The sequence below is a fragment of the Rhopalosiphum maidis genome, chromosome 2 (assembly GCF_003676215.2).
Source record: "Rhopalosiphum maidis isolate BTI-1 chromosome 2, ASM367621v3, whole genome shotgun sequence".
Taxonomy (NCBI): Eukaryota; Metazoa; Arthropoda; class Insecta; order Hemiptera; family Aphididae; genus Rhopalosiphum; species Rhopalosiphum maidis.
Window position 1 is genome coordinate 70,920,565 of NC_040878.1, and position 24,310 is coordinate 70,944,874.

The following is a 24,310-nucleotide window of genomic DNA, read 5'->3' on the forward strand; positions in this document are numbered from 1 at the left end:
ATGTCATACTAAAGCGCGAGGCCTGCTGACCTCTGTCTAAGACTGGCACTGACCAACATAGGTGTACACATTTTGTAGGATTAACATTGTTTATACAAATCATTAATGGTTGATAATTAGAGTTATGAATTTAATGCATTACAATCTTAAAAAATGTATGATTTGTTGTCGTGTATTCTACGTGTAAAGAACATAGCTTTACATAAGCTAGAAAACAGGCGATCACAGGAAAAAATAGGGTAATTTTGGAAATTGGGAAATTATATATTATTATAAACGAATGACAATAACTAACAGCTTTAGGAATATATAATATATTGTATAACAATTTTTTGGCTTTCCTGACATTTCGTAAGAATCTTATTTTCCCAAAGTTTTTCTCCCTTGCATTAATTTGGATCCATTTCAGATCGTTTTTTCAATTTTTTTTTTGTATTAATACCAAAAATGATACTTAATAAATGTTTATGTTTATGATTAGAAAAGTTTTTACACCTATCGTATTATATATTCATTTATTATAATACTTATACTGTATAACTAATTGTATTTTTACCATTTAAATAAAAAAAATAATTTTTTCGGTCTTTATGCATATGAAAAAAAAAAATTATTTTTATTCATTTTTGATATAAAATTTAGTATCAAAAAATTTAGGTTAAGTACATGGAATTCATGAAAACAACTGAAATTACGACAGTTATGTAGTACACAGTACACGCAGAACAACGATCGTATATTATATACGTATGATAAAACAAATCAAAAAATAAAACACATCGTTATAATAACACAAAATATAGTTCATTGATAAAATGTTTACGCTAATAATATAATTCGTAATCTGGTAAATATACTATAGTATTTTTGTCAATAAAACGTTTTTATAGTCATTTGTATTATACTATAATTAATAGTGATAAACAAAATTATTGCCGTGGTTGATTGAATATAAATTACGCATCATGCACATGTCATTAAAAGAGGACGCCACAACCGCATGTGTTGTTTGTCTTACTAAAGTAGGTAGGTTCATCATAACAAATTTATTTTGCATTCAGCAGAACACATTTTGTTATGTTAGTTTTAAATGCTTTAATATAATTTGAGTAAATTTACCTATTATCAAATTTAAAGGTAAGGATATTACCTAGAAAATGACTTATGCTTTTATTAATATTATCCATTTTAAAGTAAGTTATAGCTATGCAAAATATTACAACTTTAAAATGTTCATAACTTACTTTTAAAATTTAAAATGATTATATCAATAAATGCATATCATTTTCTAGATAATATTCTTACCTTTAAATTTTCATAGGTAAATTTACTCTAATATTAAAGCTAACATAACAAAATGTGTTTTTCTGAACGCAAATTTGTTATGATGTATGTAGACATGCAGTAGCAAATCCAGGTCACTCAAGGGGAGAGCGAATTTTTAAAAATTAAATTACCTATTATTATATAACCTGTAATTTATTGGAGGTTAATTATTTGCATTATTTCACTAACTAATGCTCTGTATGTGTTATTAATAGTATCAAAAAAATAAAAATATAATTTTCAGCTCAATTTTATAAAATAAAAATTACGTAAAAAATATGGCCCAAGGGGGGCCCTTGTAACCGCCACAGGATGTACGTTAGTAAGACAGAGACAACACTGAACACATGCGGGCCTGGCGTCCTCTTAAACGTCATAAGATCAAAATATTCAAGACCAAATGATGATGAACGTAAAATAGCCGTCACACTGACAAAAATTAAGATACTTCTCTATTGGTTTGATATAAAAAAAAGTGTAAAGATGTTAGAATTAGGTAGTAAACAAGTTTATTATTTATTAGTATCAGTCGGAACACTTTTTAAATTTTAACAAATTCTTGAGGAAAATAAATATTTTACATTTTATCACAAATTTGTCTATGTTTAATATTGAATATATTAAAATATTAAATGTGCTCCAATCGATGGAAAGTAGACTTGTTAACCAATTCAAACATCTTTACATTTTTTAAATCGAACTTCTAGAAATTAGAAGTTAGTAACTTTTTTAAGCTTTCATTCTGTTAATTGACTACAAAGCATTGTTTTATTTATCTTAAGCTGAGAAAATGATCTTGTATATGTCACTTGTGTTTAAGGTAACATAAGCACATATTTATACGTGATAAGATAAAAGCTACAAAAAATAATTTTTACTTCTTACAAAATGTTTTTGAATTATTGTCATTTTTTGCCAATACATCTTTTTCATTGTTGTTTTTATATAAATGATTGTTGCATACGTTTCAGGAATACTTTTTTTTTTTAATTTGTGCTAATTCAGAATTCTCTGCAAAACTTATAAGCTCATTTTTTATATGTTCATTTGCAGCACTTTAACTAAAAAATTAAAGTTTATTATTAAAGTAGTTATTGCAGAAATATTAAATAATCCATGTTTAGTTACTTTTTTGAAGTTTGTTGAAGAAAGGCTTGATAAATCAGTATTAAGTCTCAATGTTAAAGAAATCTTTTCAAACTTTCCATGGTAGTATCAAGAGTTATATTATGTACATCAACTGAAAGTCTGAAAATTGTTGAAGTTGATCATTAATTATAATTTTCTATAACTCTCCTAGCATTATTTTGTGTTTTCGGCTTTTAATTTTGGGGAAATTATCTTCTACAACCATATCCAAATTTAACTGGCTGAATTCAGTGTTTATTTGTAGAACAAAAACATACTCACACTTTTTTACTCCATCCAAATATTTTTGAATTTAAATCAGTTTTTCAAAGTCATATCCACTAGTTCTTATGATTTTAAAAGATTTATTTTTTTGATCTGTAGCTATTATTTATTGAAAAAGGATCAGTATTACTAAAAATTTTATTTTAAGTACATTTTGTTGGTATAGTAAAATATTCTATGTGAATATGTGATTATATGATTGTTTAAAAAAATGTTGAAGTTATTCCATAAGGTAAATAAAGTTGATGGCGAATAAAGGTGATTTTTATGCATAAATCTTTTTATTTTAGAATATTCTTTAGTAATTGACCCATATTGTAAACCTGTTACATCTGTACAATTTATAAAAAAAATTTACCGTTCATGAATATTATGGTCGACATATCTTATAATAAATTCACATTGATGTTTAGCAATGATGTATTGTGTATTATCGAACATAAAAGAATACATTTACATTTTGTTTACATCTGTGCTGATTGATTTATTGATTAAAGTACATATTGCTTAAATCTACTGTAGTTTTTGATACAAATATAAGTTTTCTCTTCCTTAACAATAAAATCTTTTTTAATTTTTTATCTATATAATCTTTAATAGCTAAGTAATAATTACTTAAAAATAATTAAACTATTAGTATAAAATATACTAAAGAAGTATCTAATGGTTTTTTAATATTTATAACTATTAAAATATTATAATTTAATATATTTGAATTTAAATATAATACATACAATTAAAAAATTAGGTATAAGGTACTTACCCAATTTTAAAATAAATCAAATAATAGTTTACCATTCTGATTTCAGATTTAATGTTCTTATAATTGATTTTCTATATTTTTTGTTAAATAATAATTGTTAATATTTTTTTAGTGGTATCCTTGATTTTTTTTATTTAAATTAAAATAAGTTTTAGAATGAACATTTGTTTTTACCCTAAAATAATAAAATTGTAAATATAATCAAATAATAGAAATGACTTACAAAATGACTTTGACAAATTAACTTGTAAGTTTTGATGAACTGTTAACTTTTTTTAAAATTTATATAACTAATTCAATTAATACATATTGGAATTGTTCCAATCAATGCTTGATTATCATTTTTTTAAGTTTCATTTAGATTAATTTAAAGTGTTGAAGGATCTAGTAATAATTGGATTTTTTAACAATACACAACAAAATAATTTTAGTATTTAATACTAATTATTATTATAAAAGTATTACATTTTTATTTCATAAGTAATGTTCTGAGTAAGCTTTTAACAAAAAAAACTACAAACACATTTTATACATTACTTTAATACATTTCTTTGCTAAGCATCTACAATGATGTACGTGACAATTTGTATTAAAAATATACAATCAAATAATTAGATTTAAAGTACTTAACTGCAGTTGATGATTAATTGACAATCATATACTAAATACCTATACTTATATTTTGTTAAACTTACCTTGTATATATTTCTGACACATTTAAAATATGATCAATGTTTGATGTGTTGTTTTTGTAAATTTTTAAAAATTGATCACTATAGTTCAATAATATAATACTTTTTTCTTTTCGCGAGATTTGTCAGCTTCTTCCTCTTATTTCTTGGAACTAGACATATTAATTTAATTGGACAATCAGTAGATTAATGATATATTTTATTTATATGAACCATAAGTTTAAAAGTTAATACATATAGTCACTAAACAGGCAAGTACACAAAAAAAATATATATTATATATTATATTTTATTACTTGTACATGAAATTAATTTAAATAAATAAAATACAATATAGTCCTAAAATGAATTATAAGAGTTAGGTTGGAAATTATTTTATGTAGAACTTAATTAATTTTTTATGAATCCCTTTACCAACTATATTATTGAAAAATATAACACAACATCTACACAATGCCCCTGTAATTTACCTAAGCTAGCTAAGGATAACAAATTAATTAATCAATTTTAAATTTTGGCGACTGTTGTAGATCAATAGGAAATTAGCAAGTTTTAGACGGTGTTCAAGGATTTTTAAAAAATAATATTTTTTCCATCATTAAATCAGAAATTGATAAAAATTATACAATATCTAAAAAATTATTTTCATTATAATTCATTGATATTATGCATCTCAGATTATATTTGCAGAGTATTTAATACATCATTATCAGTTACAATATCATGAATAGGGCCCGGAATTCCATGTATTTGCATGTTTTTACCGAGTGCATCAAAAAATTGCTGGATGAGCTAAAAATTTGAATCACAATCTAATAAGTTTAAAAATGAAATTTTAGTGTGGATTTTTTGAGATTTAAAAAAAAATATGTATATTTTAAAATAAAATTCCATTTTTATTGTGTTTTTTTTTTATTTATTAATATTTCATAAAAATACCGGACTGAATATACTTCAAAATTTATTTGTTGAAAAATATGTCCATATAAAAACGTTGCAAATATAAAATAAAAACTGATTAAAATTATAGGTCATTGCTTAGACGGATTGATAATCGACGTTCATTTGTATTTGAAAACCTGTTAAAATCCCTAGTTGTAAATTTTAATTTTTGAATTAATTACAACAAATTATATTATATTAAAATTGTGCATATTTTCTCTCATCTTTTAAACATTATTTTTAACAAAAACGAACAAAAATTAACTTAAAAAAAATTAAATGCATATTTAGCACATATTTTAATAATTTTTAATGCATGAACTATTCATGCCCTAATCATGAATATTACCCCAATCATTTTCATTTTTTGCATTATTTTTAATTTTTTTCACACCAAAACTAAATAACAATGATTCACCTCTACTTCTTTTCATTTTTAAATTGATCTTTTAAACTAATAAATCAATTTTAAAATTTACAATTAAATCACAAATTTAATCATAACGTATGAGAATAATAATTTAATAAACCGTACCGTACCGTCAATATCGCGCTTGACGCACATAATTAAATATTAACACATACTAAACGTCTACACAAAATATTTCTGACTTTCTTTACATTATACATAGGTTATGATAGGTAATGAAAGTAATAGGGCAGTATCTATATCAAGGGCGGATCCAGACCAAAATAACTGGGGGGGAGCGATTTTTAAAAGGCACACATTCATTTTGATAAAATATTTATTTAGGTACATACATATGTTACTTTCCACAGTCTCATATAGAACGAAAAAGAATATTTTTTATAGTAATAGTAATAAAAAAAATATATCACTATAATTTTGTTACCCTTGAAGTATAATCGTGTCAAAAACTAAAATCAGGGACTTCAAACTATTTGTTTTTTAAGAGAGAACGGGGGGATCGCCAAGATCGCCCCCCCCTGGATCCGTCACTGACCTATATTATCTTTATTACCCAATAAGTATAATAGTTATAATATTTAAATTCGTAATTTTTTGTAATTATTACATCGATATCTTATCGACACTAATCCAAATTAACTGTCACCGACCCGTTTTTGTAGTTTTCGAAGATTAATATAAATAAATTACACAGCTATTTATTTTCAGAGGTAGGTAGAACCCACCAAATCTATCATTGCCTGTCACTAACCAGTAACCAATACTTCAGTGGCGCGACAATGAGAGGGTATAATATTGAGGGTAGGTTGCACTTGCAATGGTTGCATAAAGAGAAGTCTGTAAATTTGTTACCGGCCCTGTAAGGTTTTTAATGATTGTGTACTATTCTAGGGTTGTTTAAAAAAATATTAAATTATTGATAACCGTGGCTATCAAATAAATTAAACCATATAACAAAAATGTTTTTCGCTCAACTCAAATTAAAGATTTCAGAATAATCTTTGATTCCAAACTTTTATTTAATCTCCAAATATTAGCTGTAAAAAAGAAGGCCCTTTCTTTAATTGGCATGATTAAACGAAATTTCTCTAGCTTTAATAATCCATTTATACTAAAATGCCTATATACTTCGATTGTTCGTCCTAAAATTGAATATGCACCAATCATTTGGGAAACATATAACATAAGCCATTGCAAACAATTAGAAAAAATTAAAAATAATATGCTTCGTTTTATCTTCTTTAAATGTAATCTATACAGACCTCCTCACTCTGGATATGAAAATATTATAATTTTTTAAATTTTAAAACATTAAAGGATAGAAAGAACAATTTTATATAACCTTCCTATTCAAACTCCTTAATAATAAAATAGACGATTCTTCCCTCCTAAGCAACATAATTTTAAAAACAACTAATACAAACACTTGAAATAAAGAATTATTTTATATAAAACCTAAACATTCAAAATTATATGTCTTGTACTCCAACAAATATTTTATTGTCTAGTAGAAATTCAGTAAATAATTTAGATTATTTTTCTCTATAACTTAATATCTTAAGACTTATTATTATAAACTTTTATATTTTATCTTTATTTCTTTTTATTGTATACATACTTGAACATGTTATAATCTTATATTTATGTATCTCTAATATTATTAATTTTTTTTTTTTTTAATGTATACCCTATGTTCTATGTGAATTGGACTAACTTCCGTTAAATAAATGAATAAATAAATATTTTATATTGTTTTGATAAAAACAATAATCGCAATAACTAATTTAGTTAAAATAAAATATAAATAGAATATTGATAATAAAACGTGTTTTTCTTATCATTATAATAATATTATATTACTTTAACCGATCTGTTACTAGTTATTACAGAGCACAAATTGGATCTGCAGTTTACAGGTCCGGTAGCCGATAATTTACAGATATATTTAATTTATATTTTATACGACTCGCTGGCAGGTGATGTGGTGTGTACACTGCGATAATCATACGGGGGAATATTAATAAATATACAATACGCCAATCTAGTTTTAGATTATCAACAAATAATTTAATTATAAAATTCAGAGATTCTTAGTTTGATCAGTAGTGGCATGATGACGTCAGGGGCGTGCCCAGTGGGGAGGTTAGGGGTTATATCCTCCTCCCATTGTCTTTTTTTTTGCTGACTTTCGGAAAACAAATTATTAGATATTAGAGTTGTTACTTATTATAAAGTCATTGCTTATAAATTATATTTATTATAATTTATACATTTTATTATAATTTTATACTTTATGTTCTCTCATTCTCTGCTTATTTAATTTTATAATGCAATTTTTTGCAATTTCTCACGTTTTTTAATTTTTTTTTTTTAATATAGGGTTTTAATGAACAAAATATTTAACTAAACTAAATTCATAATTATATAAATAGATTAACAATGGTAATTATTTTAATATCTAAGATCTAAATACATATGTAACTTATTTCGTTTATTTAGGAAAACAAAGCTTTCTTAAAAGTAATACCATTGAGAATAAATAAATACAGAAAAGAAATGCCGGGTATACCATTACCTCCCTACTCCCGAACTTATTATTACAAGGTCAGAAACATGGCTATTGCTAAAATTTTCTATACAAATAATTTTTAAATTTTTTTAATTGTGATTAAAAATTTAAAAAACGATGTTAATCCCCATCAGTGTGAAAAAGCTAAAACAACTTGTACAATATAATGGAGTCAAATGTGGTTTAAAGTATTTATACAATTACACTTATCTGAGTTATCCATTAATCTTACAAGCTTGGGAGAATCCGAGTATAGTGAGCTACTTAAAATATGAATAGGTTTAGAAAAGCTGAAGATATTTTAACAAATATTCCTGGTCCAGACGGAAAAAAAAGTATAGATAAACGTATGTATATGTATATAATTGAAAAAAAATATAGGATATAACATAAACAACTATTAAATCTTACTATGAAGTCATGTCGGGTAAAGCAGATATTTTTTTAGATATAACGCCTAAATTATTGAGTTTTTTTTAATATTCACTAATAACTAGTGTAATAGAAGTAGAACGTATTTTTTCTTTGTACAAACATATTTTAAGTAATAAAAGATATAATTTTAATGAACATAATTTGGAAATATATTTAATTATTAACTTTAATTCAAAAAAGTAATACATTCATCATTTTTTTAATTAATTTCATTATAATTAAGAATTTAAAGTTTTTTTATATAACTTGAATTTTTACAGTGCAATTTACTATGCAATTTTTATGTATTTTTTGGTATAATTACAGTTTTTGTGTGTTTTTAATGGAATTAAATCCGGTCTTTTCTTATAACATATATCCCCCCCATCGAACATTTTTAGGCATGCCACTGGATTAAGTACATAATATAGTACCTACTATAGTTTAATAATCACATTATTCCTGTTGTGACCTAAGAGATGTTCATTTTTATTTTTCAATCTTGTGACTAAATTGTAAGTATTATACTATTATACAGTCATAATAAATTATAATTATATAGACTATATTATCTATATATAGACAGACTAGACAATAGCCCATTGGGAATTTTCCAATTTTCTGGTGAGCCAATCTATCCTTAGTCCTTACCTAGTTTAAAACTAATTATAAGTCATGTTAATTGTTTTACTTTATCTTATTTTTAATTATAAGTTAAATTTGTCATTATTTGAGTATTAAACTATTAATTTAATTATTAAAAGTAAACACAATAATTTTCTTAAGTTAATATATAGCCATATAGACCACACCAAAGGTATACATTACCTCTTCAGCGCTTATTTTTTCAAAATAATAATAACATTGTTAACTTATTATTTTTAATGTTAATTTTATCATACACAAATTATTCATCACAATATGTCATACTATACTATAATGTTAATCGAACGAATTATAATAATTTAATAATTAATAAGAACCTGCCAAACGACAACCGGCAAAAATATAATGTATGAATATTTTTAGTTGGAAGATAAAAACGTTCACAGTAGATAATAAATCGGCTTACATTAGCCTCTGAATCTTTTTTTAGAAAAATAATTTAATTTGTATACAAAAGTCAGACGCGTATCCAGAATTTTTTAGGGGGGTGTGTTAATTTAAATTTGAATATAACTAGTGTACGGATCACCCACTCTTCGTTGTAGTAATCAGTCTTCATACAAATATTACCTATATCAAATATAAATAATGGATCCACATAACAGCATATTTTTATACATCTGAAGCACATAGTAAATATACATTTTGCATAAATACGATTGTGTTTGTAGGGTGAAGAGTGGGTATTACAATATCAAAATCCTCTTTCTAGACTAATGATGAACTATAGGTAAATACCCAACGAATAAGAAATATATTTCGGGTAAATACTCGGTATTTACCCACTACCCACATCACATTATTTACCTTTGAAACATTGGGTTTTTTTATATATAAATATACTATTATATCTTAGTCCGTGTTTATTTTAGTTTTTTTAGTAAAATATATTTTATATTTTCTTTTAGATAATAATATAACAACAGTAACCTTATGAACATTTTTTTTTTATTAATTTGATCTTGTCAACTTTCCACATAAAATGTATTTAATTAAATATGGGTATTTTCACTTGGATCACCACACTGTATACATTTTGTTCGTATGTAAACGAAATATTATTGAATAATTTTTGTTTGAATTTATTACCCAAAATACCGGGCAATAACAGGGGAATTTACAAAATATATATTTACCGGGTATTTACCCATCACTATTCTCGACTACTAACCTATACAGGATATACCGGATACCATAATTTATAAAGTTAACCTGTAAAAAATATATACTATTTTTGAATAGAATCGGCAAAGTCCATATATCTGCATAAAAGAAATTTGGACAGGTATTGATGATTATGTACAAAATCATAACGAAATGCTGTCATTACACCTCTAGCTATACGTGTACACCAAAAATAAGGGAAATCATGCACAATATAATCGCGAGCTCATACAAAAATAAAAATCCTATTGAAATAAGCACTTTCTGTTTTTCCCGAATTTTACAATTTTTCTTTCTATAAAAACCTTATTCGAAATATTCCAAATAATTTTTAAAAAATTAGCTAAAACGTTACAAACCTTCTAAAATCTTCTGATTCGATTCCCTACGATAAGAGTGGATCCACGTATAAACCTGGTATTTATAAATCTGGATCGTATAAACCCAGACTGTACATATCAGGAACGTACATATCTGGACTGTATAATTGTGAATCATAGAAATCTGGACCGTAGGGTTCTGGCCGTTCTGGACACAAACATATGTGGAGCGTACAAACCTCGACCACATAATTCTGCGGTCCAGATATGTACATCCAGTACCTTACGGTTAGTAGTAATTTAAAATTTTCACTAAGTGCTTAAGTTATCATATTTTCGAAATAATTTTTACCTTTTTAAGCTATTTATAGACATTTTTATGTAAATGAATATTGCTTAACGCCAAATTATATAGCAGGGAAAAAAAATAAAATTAATAAAACATAATTAATTCAATAATCATCATAATTTTTGATACACTGTAATTGATCAGAAAACAGTAACACATTATTTCAAAAAATATTGCTGTTGTTTTTTTTATTCAATGGAATTAAATGAATAAATAAAATAAAAATAAGAATCACAAAAATAAATCGTGTGTGTGTGTGAGCATAAAAAAATTATATTATAACAATTAGTTTTTAAAATAAAAACATTGATAGTCTATAATTTTTTCAGTAAGTAATTACCATTCAATTTAGTAACGTGGCATATTGACTGTTTTCTATTGCTGTTGATTGATTTTTATAGTTGTTATTCTCATTTGTATTTTTAATAATTTAATACAAAATATTCTTCTAGTACTCACTTTCTTATTACAATGTCACTATTACTCGGCTAATACTCGGTAGCTAATTTGTAAAGGAATTTTTCTAATTGTAAACTGGAACATATCACATATAAACATAATAAATACTTAAACGTTTTAAAGTTTAACAATAGCTACACATTTTGTTAAATTTCGAATTTATCCTATGATAGAAAATCGTGTGGTGATTGCATAATTGCATTGTCAGGATTTGTTATCTATGGACTATGAATACTTATCAATATAATAAGTGCATTAGATTATAACACGGACTAAGATGTACTAAGATATCTTAGTCCGTGGATTATAGGTAAGCTGCATATGATCTAAGGTTTTCGCTATTGAACTATTCTATATTATATCTATATAATATAGTTTATTACATGGTTTAATGGTGATCGAGGAGGTACCGAGAACAGTTCACTAAATAATTAAAAATCATTTTGGCGTTAATTCTGTCAAAACTACTTATTAAAATATTTGTTACTATCAGTAACCGACTTTTAACGGTTTAGTTTATGGAAATAAAAATAATTTGTTATTTATTATTTTTATCTTTTTCGGATCGTTTTGATGATAAATGAACAAGTTTCATAATATGAAACACGATTTAAGATATATTTAAGGTCTATCTCAAATCGTATTATGAGTCATTGGATCACGTATAATATCAATATTTAAATTTTCAGTAAACCACTAAACTATCAGCTAATTAGCTAACTATACCTACTTAGCACGATTAAAGATATTATATCTAGCTTACGTTACCTCCATCCATGAACATTATCTAATGTTCATGCCTCCACCATAGATTAAGTATATTTAATCTATGCCTCCATGAAAACTCGCATAATGTTTTCGGAAGATCTGACTTTCCGAGCGTGGTGTGGTCACACTGAGTTTATCACAGCTGATGATGAAGCTGTTACGAGTATTGCGATGCGACGGTTTTATTCAACTACCTTCATGTTATTATATTTATCTATGTTTTACAGTTTATGGTTGTTGACTTTTACTTAAAGATAGTAGATTTATAATATTTATTCGATTTATCGTTTTTTCAAATACCTAATACCTACGTCCTACGGTGAATGGTATATTCTATATTAGTGTTATGAGCTACAACTTCGACGTCTGAATACAGTCTTGCTTGCTACTCGAACTTGTATTTCTATTATGATGTGATGGAAGCAATGAACGTTCGTTTCGTTCTCGTTTGATTATTGTTATTATCTGATAATATCTTATACGCGACTCGTAATTTTTGTATGTTCTTTATGTTCGTATCATTGAATGTTTATTAATCGACTTAACTAATTGTCCTTTAAACAACTTTTATTTTAATCTGTGACTTTAACTAGTCTCGTTGTATTCATAATATATTTCGTAAATCGCGTTTTCACACTTAAGTTTTTCACTCTGCCATCTATTAGGTTTGCGTGTGTGTGCCTGTGTCTGTTAATTAATTTATATAAAATGTGTCTAATATCTGTGGCATATGCACGTTTAATACATTAGCATTGTTCGCTATGTTAGAAGACATCAAAAACGTTATGAATTCCAAAAGGCCGAATAATGATTCAAATGTACCGCTTGCATTCATTCAGGACACAAAGACTGGAGAATTATATGAGGTGAAAACCGATAGTCCAGTAAGTATTGTATCTACCTATCATTATTCTGATTGTCTGTTTTTAATTTGTAACTAAAGTGTATCTGTTTAAACAGTTTCTCTTTGGACGCCTTCTAAAATCCTCGGTAGTAATCGAAGAACTATACATTTCTCGCTCTCATTCTACCATCACATATGCAAGTGGTCAATTTCTCCTTAAGGACAATGTGAGTAAATATTAGTACATACAGTTTTTTTTGTATTTGTTATATGATCTTATTGATATTACACTATTGGTAAAGAGGTATAAACCTCAAAATATTTTAAGTCTGCTGTAGAGGTGTATCATAGGTAAATAATAAATATTGAGGGGAGTTATGATTGGATGACACATCAAGTAGCAAAAATTACAATTTATCAAACCAAATAATAATACTATCTATAACTTGTGGCTTATTCTTGACCCTCTCCACAAACCCAGTAATAGCCTTGACAATATTATTCATACATTTGAAACAGTTTGATAGTAATTTCATTGAGCTGGCAATTGTTATAATGATTTTACTAAAATTAAAAGGATGATTCACTAAGCATATTAACCCCCTTTATTTTCTACAATAATGCAGTTATTCAAAATTCTTGATATTTTTATAGTAAGAGGTCACTTCACTCTCATGTGTTGTTTCAAACATATAACATAATAAAAACCGTTTCACGTGGGTAAGAACCATTTGGGCTGTAGTCCAAGCTAACCAAATCTTGACATTAAAAAAAGAGATTTTTTACTATGGAACGTTGTTTTTATTTTATTGATATCAGAACTACAAAAATAGTTATTCAAGTTTGTCAGATGGAAAAAAAACATGCAGATAAAGCATTCTTTAAGGAATGTCTTGAAGAGATACAAATTTTTTTTTCCAACGCTCCTTTTGTACAAAGAATTATTTGTGTATAATATTAGTGGAAATTTTGATGAAAAAATATCAAAATTCAAACAAGTAGTTTTTTAGTTATTTAACTTTGAGGACTAGTAGTTAAAAAAAAACTTAATGTGATGTACATATTTTATATTTTAGTAAAACAATTTTTGAGGATCATTATTATTAATTAAAATATTTTACTACCCATTTATATTTTTAAAAATTAAAAACAAAATAATTAACAGTACAAATAGGAGCAAGGGGGAGGGGGTTCATTTGTAAAATAAAAGTTTGTATTACCACAGAACTCTCTTTAAGTTGTACAAAAAATTGCAAGAGTTAGATGACATTATGGTTAATATTTAAATGTTCCAAAAATTAGAATTTAAATAAATTCATTATTGAAAAACAGGGAACATGTTTGGTGAATCATTCTGTTTATAATTTATCATTTATAACTTTTATATATGTATATATTAATGATAAAAAAAATATTATTATTTCTTACTTCAATAAAAATATTCTTATGAATTATTATTTTTATTAGATTATTATACATTAGTAGCTACTGATCAGCAGCTATTGTTTATTTTTATTGGGAGATTCAGTTTCAAAGTCTATCCTCTGCTGCTACTGGGAAGCAATATGTAAAATATGATTTGTCACAAATTTGGTTTTAAGTATTTTTTAAATTTTGTAGACTATTTCTTATGTATCTATTAAGCTATAGGTATTCATAATACTTTATGTTATCTTTTAAGATAAATCAAAATTGTTTTCTTAAAACATTTCATTATGAGTATAATATTAACAATCATAAGTTTCCATTATTCAAACACTAATATAATACTTTGAGATAGTATAGAATAGAATACAGTCATTAATAAACAATGGTCAATAACCAACTATAAATCAACTGAAAGTCTTAAACTTTATTTTCACATTTTCAATTTTTTCTTTTTTTTCAGGGATCATCTTCTGGTACATATTTAAATTATAAAAAAATTGCAAATGCCGAAGTTCCATTAAAAAATGGAGATCTTATTGCCTATACTGATAAAAGTAAAACCTGGGACTTTATTTACAAGTTTTGCCTTTTAGTAAATTCTAAAAAAAAATCCAGGTAAGTAAATTAATACTAATTAATATGTAATAGTGTTTAAGAATATCAATTAATTAAATACCTAATTTTGTCCTAAATTTAAATTACTATATAAATATATATCCTGAATACATAAATAAATCACTAATAATTTCAATTAAGAAGTTTATGTATGTATTCTGTGTTATTTTAGTTTCTGAGTGAAAAATTGAATGTATGTCGTATTGGTATAAAAAAAAATTGAATTTTATTTCTGGTTGCAAAGGTGATTGAAAGTAAATACTTCTATTATATATTAATATAAATTTTGGATAAAATTATTTATCTTATCTTTCTGTAATTTATGATTTGTATCTTTAAAAAAAAATGGTATGCTCAAGTATAAAGTTTAAAAATTTGATATTAAATTTTTATAAGTTTCTCATATGTTTGATAGTCAGATAATAACAAGCTGGGATATTTACTTGTAAAATAATGATTTTTTTGTTCTTTTGTATTAATTCTTAAACTATTAGTTATGTTAATTGAAACATTCCATAAATTTAAAAAAATTTAAGCTTTCTTTATAAATAAAAATAATAAATTTTAAACTCGGTCAAAAAGCATTTAAAATTTAAAATAAATACAAGTAATTATTTCAATAAATGTTTGTAGTTAATATTTTGACAAACATGAACATTTTCAATTATTTTTTTGCTAAAAATGTATAGCTTACATTTACAAATTTAAAACAAGGTTCCTCAAAAAGTCATAAGTAAACATTTCAAGTTCAAATTTTGAATACCTTTCAATACTTATTTAAAGTTTAAACAGAATAGGTTGTTGGTAATATTATATGAAATAACATTGAAAATATTATTTTATTATTTATGCTATTTGTCTTCACCAAAAATGATAGCATAATATACTAATATGTATGTATTTCATACTTGCCACAAAGAGTAAAACCATAGATCATTGACCATGGATCATTTTGGAGGGTTTGGGAGTCTTAACTGAAAGATTATAAGATTTGGCGTTAAACACTTGTTTTAATTTTCTTAATTCTACAGGTACCTTGTTTATTATTATATTAAATGTGTGAAGGTGATCAATATTGTTGCATTAAAAACATATTCTGAGCTGTTATATTAAAATTTCTCCAAATATCTAGATAGTGATCAATTTTCTTTATGCTTAAAAAAACAAATAAAGAGTTCTCAATTTTCAATCTGTTAAAACAAAAAACTTCTACCTGAAAAACACATTAAAAAATAATAGATTGTGAAATTAATAATTTCCTACTTTTGTATTCTAAATCTTTAACTTTAATAATTATGTTTGTTTTGTATTAAAAATATTTGAAGTACTTAAACATTTTATGGTGAGTTGATGAATATATTATTTATATGTTTTTCATTTACAGATTAGATGAAGAAACTGCTGATGTAGAGGAACATAACAAATTAAAAATCTCAAAGATACGTAAGCTTCAGAATCTTGTAAAGGAAGTAAGTACAATTGGTGTTAATAAGATAAATTTGAAACTGTAAATAAATAGTTGACCAGCCTGATAGTTGATATATTTCTGTACTCTTTATCTAATTAACATAAGCTGTAGAAAATATACATTTTTTCTATGGTATCACAACTTAAGTGGTTCCCACAATAGTATTACTTCTACTAAGTAGCAACATTATACCTAAAATTATATAATCGAATAAGTTTTGAATTAATAAATGATAATATACATTGCTCTCCTAATATTTATCATTTATGAATTATAACCAAATGGGGAGGTGGACAATCGACCGACAACCATTCGACGGACAGAATAGTCTATCGACAACTAAAATACTGAAAAGACAATTTTACCTTTAATTTATATTATTCTTATTTTAAAAAATCTGCGCATAATGTATATAATTGATTATGCTAATAATACATTTTTTTATGATATTTATTATAATAATATTGATAATAATTGTTTTATAATAAATAGTAATAGCTAATAAAGTATAATAATAAAATAATTAAAAAAATTATTTGTTATATGATAAAAAAAAAATACTTAAGACTAAAAATAGTATATAATTATATGCGATTCTAGAATGTATATCACATGGTTAGGTTGTGACTTTGTGAGCAATACCTCAAAGATACTTCAGATGTGTCTTACCTTCACGATTGTTAAAAGCAGTGTTCAAGCGCTGTTCACGTTTTTGCTGAAGATTTGTTGGGCGTGACTTTGGAGTTCCTCGAAGAATTGCTTTGATATCTGCATCAACCTTAACTTGTTCTTTCTGAAATTCCTTAATCAGCGTAAACAGACCAATATAAGCTCTCCCTACCAATTCATTCCAACGCCGATGCCATTTTCTACTGTAAACAACATTCAAAAACCCAGTCAATCAATGTTTTGGATAGTTGATGGTACTTTTAAAACAGTGCCTACTCTTCTTATACAACTATATACAATTCACGCACAAGTTGGCTTCGATGACAATTCTAGGGTTTTGCCTCTAGTAGTCTAGTATATGTTCTAGAATCGCATATATTTATATATTATTTTTAGTCTTAAGTACTTTTTTTTTTATTATATAACGAATTATTTTATTATTATACTTTATTAGCTATTACTATTTATTATAAAACAATTATTATCAATATTATTATAATACAATATCATAAAAAAATGTATTATTAACATAGTCAATTATATACATTATGCTCAGATTTTTTAAAATAAGAATAATATAAATAAAAGGTAAAATTGTCTTGTCGGTCGATTGACCCAGAACCAATTAATTGAAATCAAATAGTTTTAATATAATATACAGCTTTTACTCATCATATAAATATTTTACATCTTTGATATTGTAAGCCATCCCAATGTTTTTTATGTGATAAACACCTGTATATTTTATTTTAAACTATTATAAAAGTAATATGTTTGATTATATTATTTTTTGCAGTTAAAAAATGATAACACAAACCTTTATAATGACACTAAAACTCAAATGAATGCATTTAATAAAATGATTAAGGATGTAACAGAAATGAATGAAAAGCTAAATAAAGAAATAATTAAAGTATGTAAAAATTTTAGTATACATTTATTGAATGTAAATCATTAAACAAATATATTTTTTTCAGCTACAAAATAACAATCGAGAGTTGAATAACGAGCTGAATATTAATCGCAAAAAATGTGCGATGCAAAAAGGTAATATTGTGAAATTATTCTTTAACACTCAAAATTTCATTATGGTTTTAATTTGTTTAAAGCAGAAATGTTGGATGCTAAAACTGCTCAGGAAGAAGAACCTGTAGAAATATTTAAAACTCAAATTATTAAACTCTTAGAAAATGATTTTCAATGTTCTATTTGTAATGAAGTGATGTTTCGGGTATAAACTATTTATTTATATTTAATGTTTACCAATGTTATTATTTATTAATACATATTTATTCTTTTTAAATCTTTTAAAGGCAAGTACAGCTAGTTGCAACCACACTTTCTGCGAAAGCTGTCTTAAAAAATGGTTGAGCAAAAGCCCCTATTGTCCTGTCTGCCGGGGTGTTGTGCAAACTATAACTTATTGTCTTATTTTGGATACTTATATCACGAACCTATGTGATATTCTAGGTGGAACAATAAAGGAGCAACGTGTTACTTTACAACATGAAAGTAAGAGTTTTTAAATAAATGTTATCTATTATTATTAAATCAATAATGCATAAAAAACTCGTTAAGTGATGTAATCATATATTCAACATATATTATTTGACTTAGGAAATGGGTATCCACCTCAAGTGGCTAAAAGAGGTAGAAGAAGGGCTAATCCATCAACAACCCGCACTAGAAGAGAACAACCCATGTTTGATTACGTTGATGTACCACCAGCCTTGCCTATTAGAAATAGCGCTAGGTATAGTGTCTACAACCTACAACCTCCTGTTATTGATATTGTAGATCTAACAAATAATACGTCTCGATAATATTAACTATTTCTTATAATATTTTGAGCATACTGAAATGATCGCTCATTTGCAATTTAAAATATACTAATTTCATAAGTTAATGAAATCCTAGTGCATTATATTATAAGGCACCAGTGTTCAAATATTTTTTTTTTTAATTTAAACTTAGTTCTATAATTAATGTAGACTTAAGAATCCATTAGAAACACAATATTCTTTTGTATTTATAAAAAAAAATTAATAAAAGTATTCTATTATAAATATTACCTCTTTGATCTTTATATTATTAAGAGTACCACTGTATAATAACATACATTATTAGTCGGGTTTCATTTTAATGTAAAACAACAATTTTATGTTTATATTCTTAAACAGTATTTTATTATATTTAAATTTGTCACCGGCGCATATTATTATTATTTTTCATCTAGACAGATAAATTACAAAAATAAATCTTTTCTGGTACAACTTAAAAATTTAAGTATAAATCTTAATTTTTGTTGTGCAATTGTATTACGTTTTGTTAAATGTTTTCAGTTTCCTTACAAGTTGTATATTCTACTCTTAAAAATCAGTAAAATTGGTTGTAAACTTTTTTATTTGATAATCCAGAGCTCAATTATAAATTATTTAGATTATAGGTAATTTTATTATTATTTTACAGTTTTAAACACTTAAAATTAAAGTTTAATTTTTATAATTTAAATATTTATTGATTTATATTATAATTTTTTTTTCTTATGCTATACCTATGATACATTGATACATTAAACACAATTAATAAACACTTTTTCAGTTACTATATTGCAAAACACACACATATATATTATATAAATTATAAATTGTTATTTGAATGAGTATGTTATAATTACATTAAAAATATCTTCCTCAGTTGTTCATTATACATAAAATTGTATTAAATTTATTAAAAATCCATAGTATAACTTGTTGTTCAGTATAATAATATAATATATTGTAAGCATTCAAGTATTATAGGTATTTGAGATTAAACTTGTATTTTGAATTGATTATGTTTATTTTGACTGAGTAAAAGCTTTTTATATGTATTTTGTTTTGTATATAGTACATTTAAATTATTACAATGAGACTATTATTTAAAAATTCTCAATAAAGGACAAATAATGGAAAAAATATATATCTAACAATTAATTAAATTTATATTTTGGCTTAAAGTAAATATGTTATATTTACTGATTAGTGATTAAGTTTGAAATTAATAAAAATATAATATATATATATTAATTATCAAGAGAGAATCTTTGCCATTGTTACCATATGTATTTATCTAATGGTACTGAGTGAAGCTGTCTACGCCAACACAATATGCAATAACTTAAAATTTGTCGATGTATGGATATAAAAAATAAATACTTATTTATTTTTTATAATATTTATGCATGTCCTGACGTCCTGCTGACTTACATTAAGTCAGCTCAATATCAGTTAATAGTAAAAATATTATAGTCTTACATTATTTTTCTTGTTAGTTGATATTTATTGAGCATTATACCAACTGTTAAAAATATCTCTTAGAAATTAACATTTAATTTTGGAGAACATTTCTCTTCAAATCTTAAATTTACAATTACATATTGTTTATTGATTGTCTCGCACGTACCTGTTACAAAACTTACTAAATTGTGATAGTAATACAGCTAGATGGTTATTTCCTTAATTGATGGCCAGTCAATAGGCACAACTAGTGTGTTTCTTAAGAATATAACAACAAATATATTGATATTTGTAATCTGAAAATTTATATATGACTATGATTATTTATGTACAGTGAAACTTCTAATTAACGAGGGGCCATAAATAATGATTGTTATTTAGAGGTGACTGTTAATGGAAGTTTCACTGTAATTAATAAAAAGTATCAACATTTTTATTTTTTGTTGCATATCAAGATATATTGCACTTAAAATATGAATACAATATCATACAGAGAGTATACATCTTGTTATTATTATTTTTTGGAGACTCGTCTATTAAAACAAGGATTTTATCTTTGATAGTAGACAATACAGTGCAATATTTTTATACCTAACCCATTCTTGTAAAATTAAATTCTGCTAAATAAATAATAATAGTTAATATTTATGTTTTTAAAAATGTATTAATTATTTGATGATTTTTGGTATTTTATAATAAATGTTACTAAAAATTTACAATATCAGGTTAAAAAGGGTTATTAAAAACTAGAGTAAATTATACTTGTATAAAATAACAAATTAAAACAAAACATAATATTTCAAACTTTCAAAGACAATAATATTCAACAATTAAAAATAAAAAAAAAAAGTCTGTTTTTTAAAATATTAGTGTTGAAAGTGCTTGAATTTAATTAATTTTGGATTTTGAAAAATAATACACTTTCATCATGTAACACCATAGATGACATTTATTATATTTTTCCAACAATTTTTTAAGTGTTAGTTGTTTTTACTTTTTAATCATAATAAAATAGTCCCTAACCCGAATCTCAAACATTACTCTCTACATAACTATGCAGTATACACATATTGTACATAAAACATGACACATGTATTTGTTTTCAGTTAGAACTAAATTAAATTATAATTTATAAGTAGTATAAATAATTGCATAGGTCATAGGAAAATAATACATTATATTTATATGGTAAAAAATTTATGGACTCTAAGAAACAATGTAAAAATAAAAAAAAACAACTAATTAATACTGACTGTAATAATCACACTAAACATGATTTGCTTAACCAAATCATAAAGTAATGTCCACAATGAATCGAAAATTTTTTTTTATCATGGTTACTGGGCATAGTAATTAATGTCACGCAAACCAAAGTGTAAATGTACATTATTTTTTTTATTTATGTAATAAATAGTAACAACGTTCATAATAATGATAATCAATAATAATAAAATAGGACTAGATTAAATACTTAGATTATATTTAAGTTAAAAAAACAATAATGAATACTTATAAATTAGTACAGATGTACAGTGATATTTAGTTGTTGATTGTTGAGAGTACACATATTATCAGTAACGTTCTGGTTTCTTTTCATTCAGACTAGACACTAGGCCATTCTTGCCACCAGATATACCGTGTTTTTGCATAATACTACTTTTTTTCTTCAGTTCGCATAGCAAATGTTTGTTGTGGTCTTCAACAAAATCCAGTTTTTCACATATCCTTGCATTTTCTTGCTGTAGTTTGACCATTTTGTCTAAGACCATTTTCATTTCAACAGAGGTATCAACAATGTTTTTTTTCTGTAACTCTTTGGTCAGTTCAGACACAGTAGTTTTATACTTTCGTTTAGAAACGTGTAAATCATCTTGAGTGCGCTCTAATGTGGTTTTCAAGTCTGCAATCATTTGCATTTTATGCGCCAAATGACTGGCCAATTCTTTTTTGTCGCAATCATAAAGCTCTTTTTCTTTTGCAATACTGTCCTCTTGTGATTTGAAAGCAATCTTGAGGTCATTGTTTTTTTGCTTCAATATATCACAGTCACTTTTTAATTTGTCCAAAGTTGTTTGTAAATTTAAGCATTCTGACTGCAGTGATGCATTGCGTGAACTCAAACTTTCAGTGAACATAAGCAATTCATTGGTTTTGATTTCACAACTTTTCATATACGTTTTAAGATCAATATTTTCATTTTCCAAAGAATTTACAGTATAGGTGCATTTGGTAAAGTTATTATTCAACTCTTCGATAACACTTTTTAATTTGTTCATCTCTTGAAGTTGTTGCTCTGAAAATTTCTTCAAATCCAAATACATTTTACTGTTCAGTATTATTTTTTCTAAATTACTCTCTTCATTAAATGATTCATTTTGTTTGGTCAATGATTCCAATCTATTTTGAAGTTCTTGTATTTCGTGCAGTAATTTACTTTCTGTTTCATGAGAACATTTTGACTCGTGTTCGTATTTAGTTTTCCAGAAGTCTAAGTCTTTTGAAATTTTTGACTTGTCATCTTTGAGCAAGTCAATTATAACCTTGTATTCTTTGATTTCTTTGTTTTTTGTTTCTATTACGGTCGTAAAACTGGCCACATCTTTACAGTTGGCTTTCAACCGTGCAATTTGCTTGTCCTTGTCTTTCAAACTATCAATCAGTTTTTTCTTTTCTGTATTCAAGTCCAGAATTTCCTTTTCTTTAAGCACATAACGCATGAACGCCGCTTCCTTTTCATGCTTAGCAGTATCATACATTTTTTTTGATGACTGTAACTGCGATCGCAAATCACTGACATCAGTCAGGTACTTGTGCTCATTGATGGCCAATTGCCGCTGATAGTAGTCTAGTTCATCTCGTTGCTGTTGAACGACGTCATCAAGTACTTTCTGTTGGTCTTCACTGGGTCCTTCTAGTTGGTTTTCATTGGATATTTCCGATTGGTTTTCACCGGGTACTTTCAGTAGGTTTATGTCGGACGTGCAACTTTCTTCTTCCTCCTCGTCATCATCCATTACCTGGATGCTGTCGACGCGATCATTATTTTCGGTTATTTTGGAAGGCGGAGAATCGTTCACAATCTCCGGGATATCCATTATTGCTCAACGGATAACGGCTACCTACGACACCCACAACAGCTGCATGACGTGTTAACGGAGCGCGTCATCATCGTCGATTAGCCATCGGTTTAGTAACGTATACTTCTATCGTCAAACATTTGGAAACAGCTGTAGGAGTAACATAGATTGTAAACTAATATTATAGGTGAAAAAAATTCGACGTTTTATGCACGATCAAAGATAGATCTTAAACCAAATTTTTGAAAAGTCACAGTACTAGTCTGACTAGACAAACGTGCGCAGCAATAATTGTCAATAAATGAATATAGTGTAGTGCTCCAAACAGCAGTAGTACAGCACGTCTACTGCAGTCGTATATCGTATTCATATTCCTTATGCTATCACGATTCACGAGCGCGCGAGCTCCGGTATCCGATAACCATAGATAATAAATTATCTAAGCCGATAACGCTTCAATGCGATAGAGATAACATGGATGATGCCGTGCGGTAAATATCTCAGCCGTGATCCACGACCGCGGTTATACAGATTGTAGTCACGCAGCAGTCCGTGACCGATATTTTTATGGTGGTCACACTCGCGCCACGATAAAGATTACGACTGCAGCTGACCAACATTCCGGTTGGTCAGTGTACCCCGCCACCCACCGACAA

The 24,310-nt window shown here is 25.9% G+C and overlaps 2 protein-coding genes across 3 annotated transcripts; one reads left to right on the plus strand and one right to left on the minus strand.

The window, feature by feature from the left end:
* Window positions 1–12,458: 12,458 nt before the first annotated feature.
* LOC113553422 (E3 ubiquitin-protein ligase RNF8-like) lies at window positions 12,459–19,406 on the plus strand. Of its 2 annotated transcripts, none has more exons than XM_026956745.1 (9): window positions 12,459–13,159; window positions 13,236–13,346; window positions 15,008–15,162; window positions 16,547–16,631; window positions 18,096–18,212; window positions 18,277–18,346; window positions 18,409–18,530; window positions 18,613–18,811; window positions 18,917–19,406. In XM_026956745.1, the coding sequence occupies exons 1-9, from the start codon at window positions 13,037–13,039 to the stop codon at window positions 19,120–19,122; spliced, it is 1,188 nt and encodes a 395-aa protein (XP_026812546.1). In that variant the 5' UTR covers window positions 12,459–13,036; the 3' UTR covers window positions 19,123–19,406. The 2 variants fall into 2 exon arrangements, with proteins under 2 accessions (XP_026812546.1, XP_026812547.1); XM_026956746.1 differs by having other exon boundaries at window positions 18,412–18,530; window positions 18,917–19,122.
* Window positions 19,407–21,523: 2,117 nt separating this feature from the next.
* On the minus strand, window positions 21,524–24,246 carry LOC113552361 (coiled-coil domain-containing protein 186-like). The gene has a single exon (XM_026955225.1). It carries the CDS (start codon window positions 23,670–23,672, stop codon window positions 22,149–22,151), a length of 1,524 nt encoding a protein of 507 aa, XP_026811026.1. The 5' UTR covers window positions 23,673–24,246; the 3' UTR covers window positions 21,524–22,148.
* Between the last annotated feature and the right edge of the window lie 64 nt (window positions 24,247–24,310).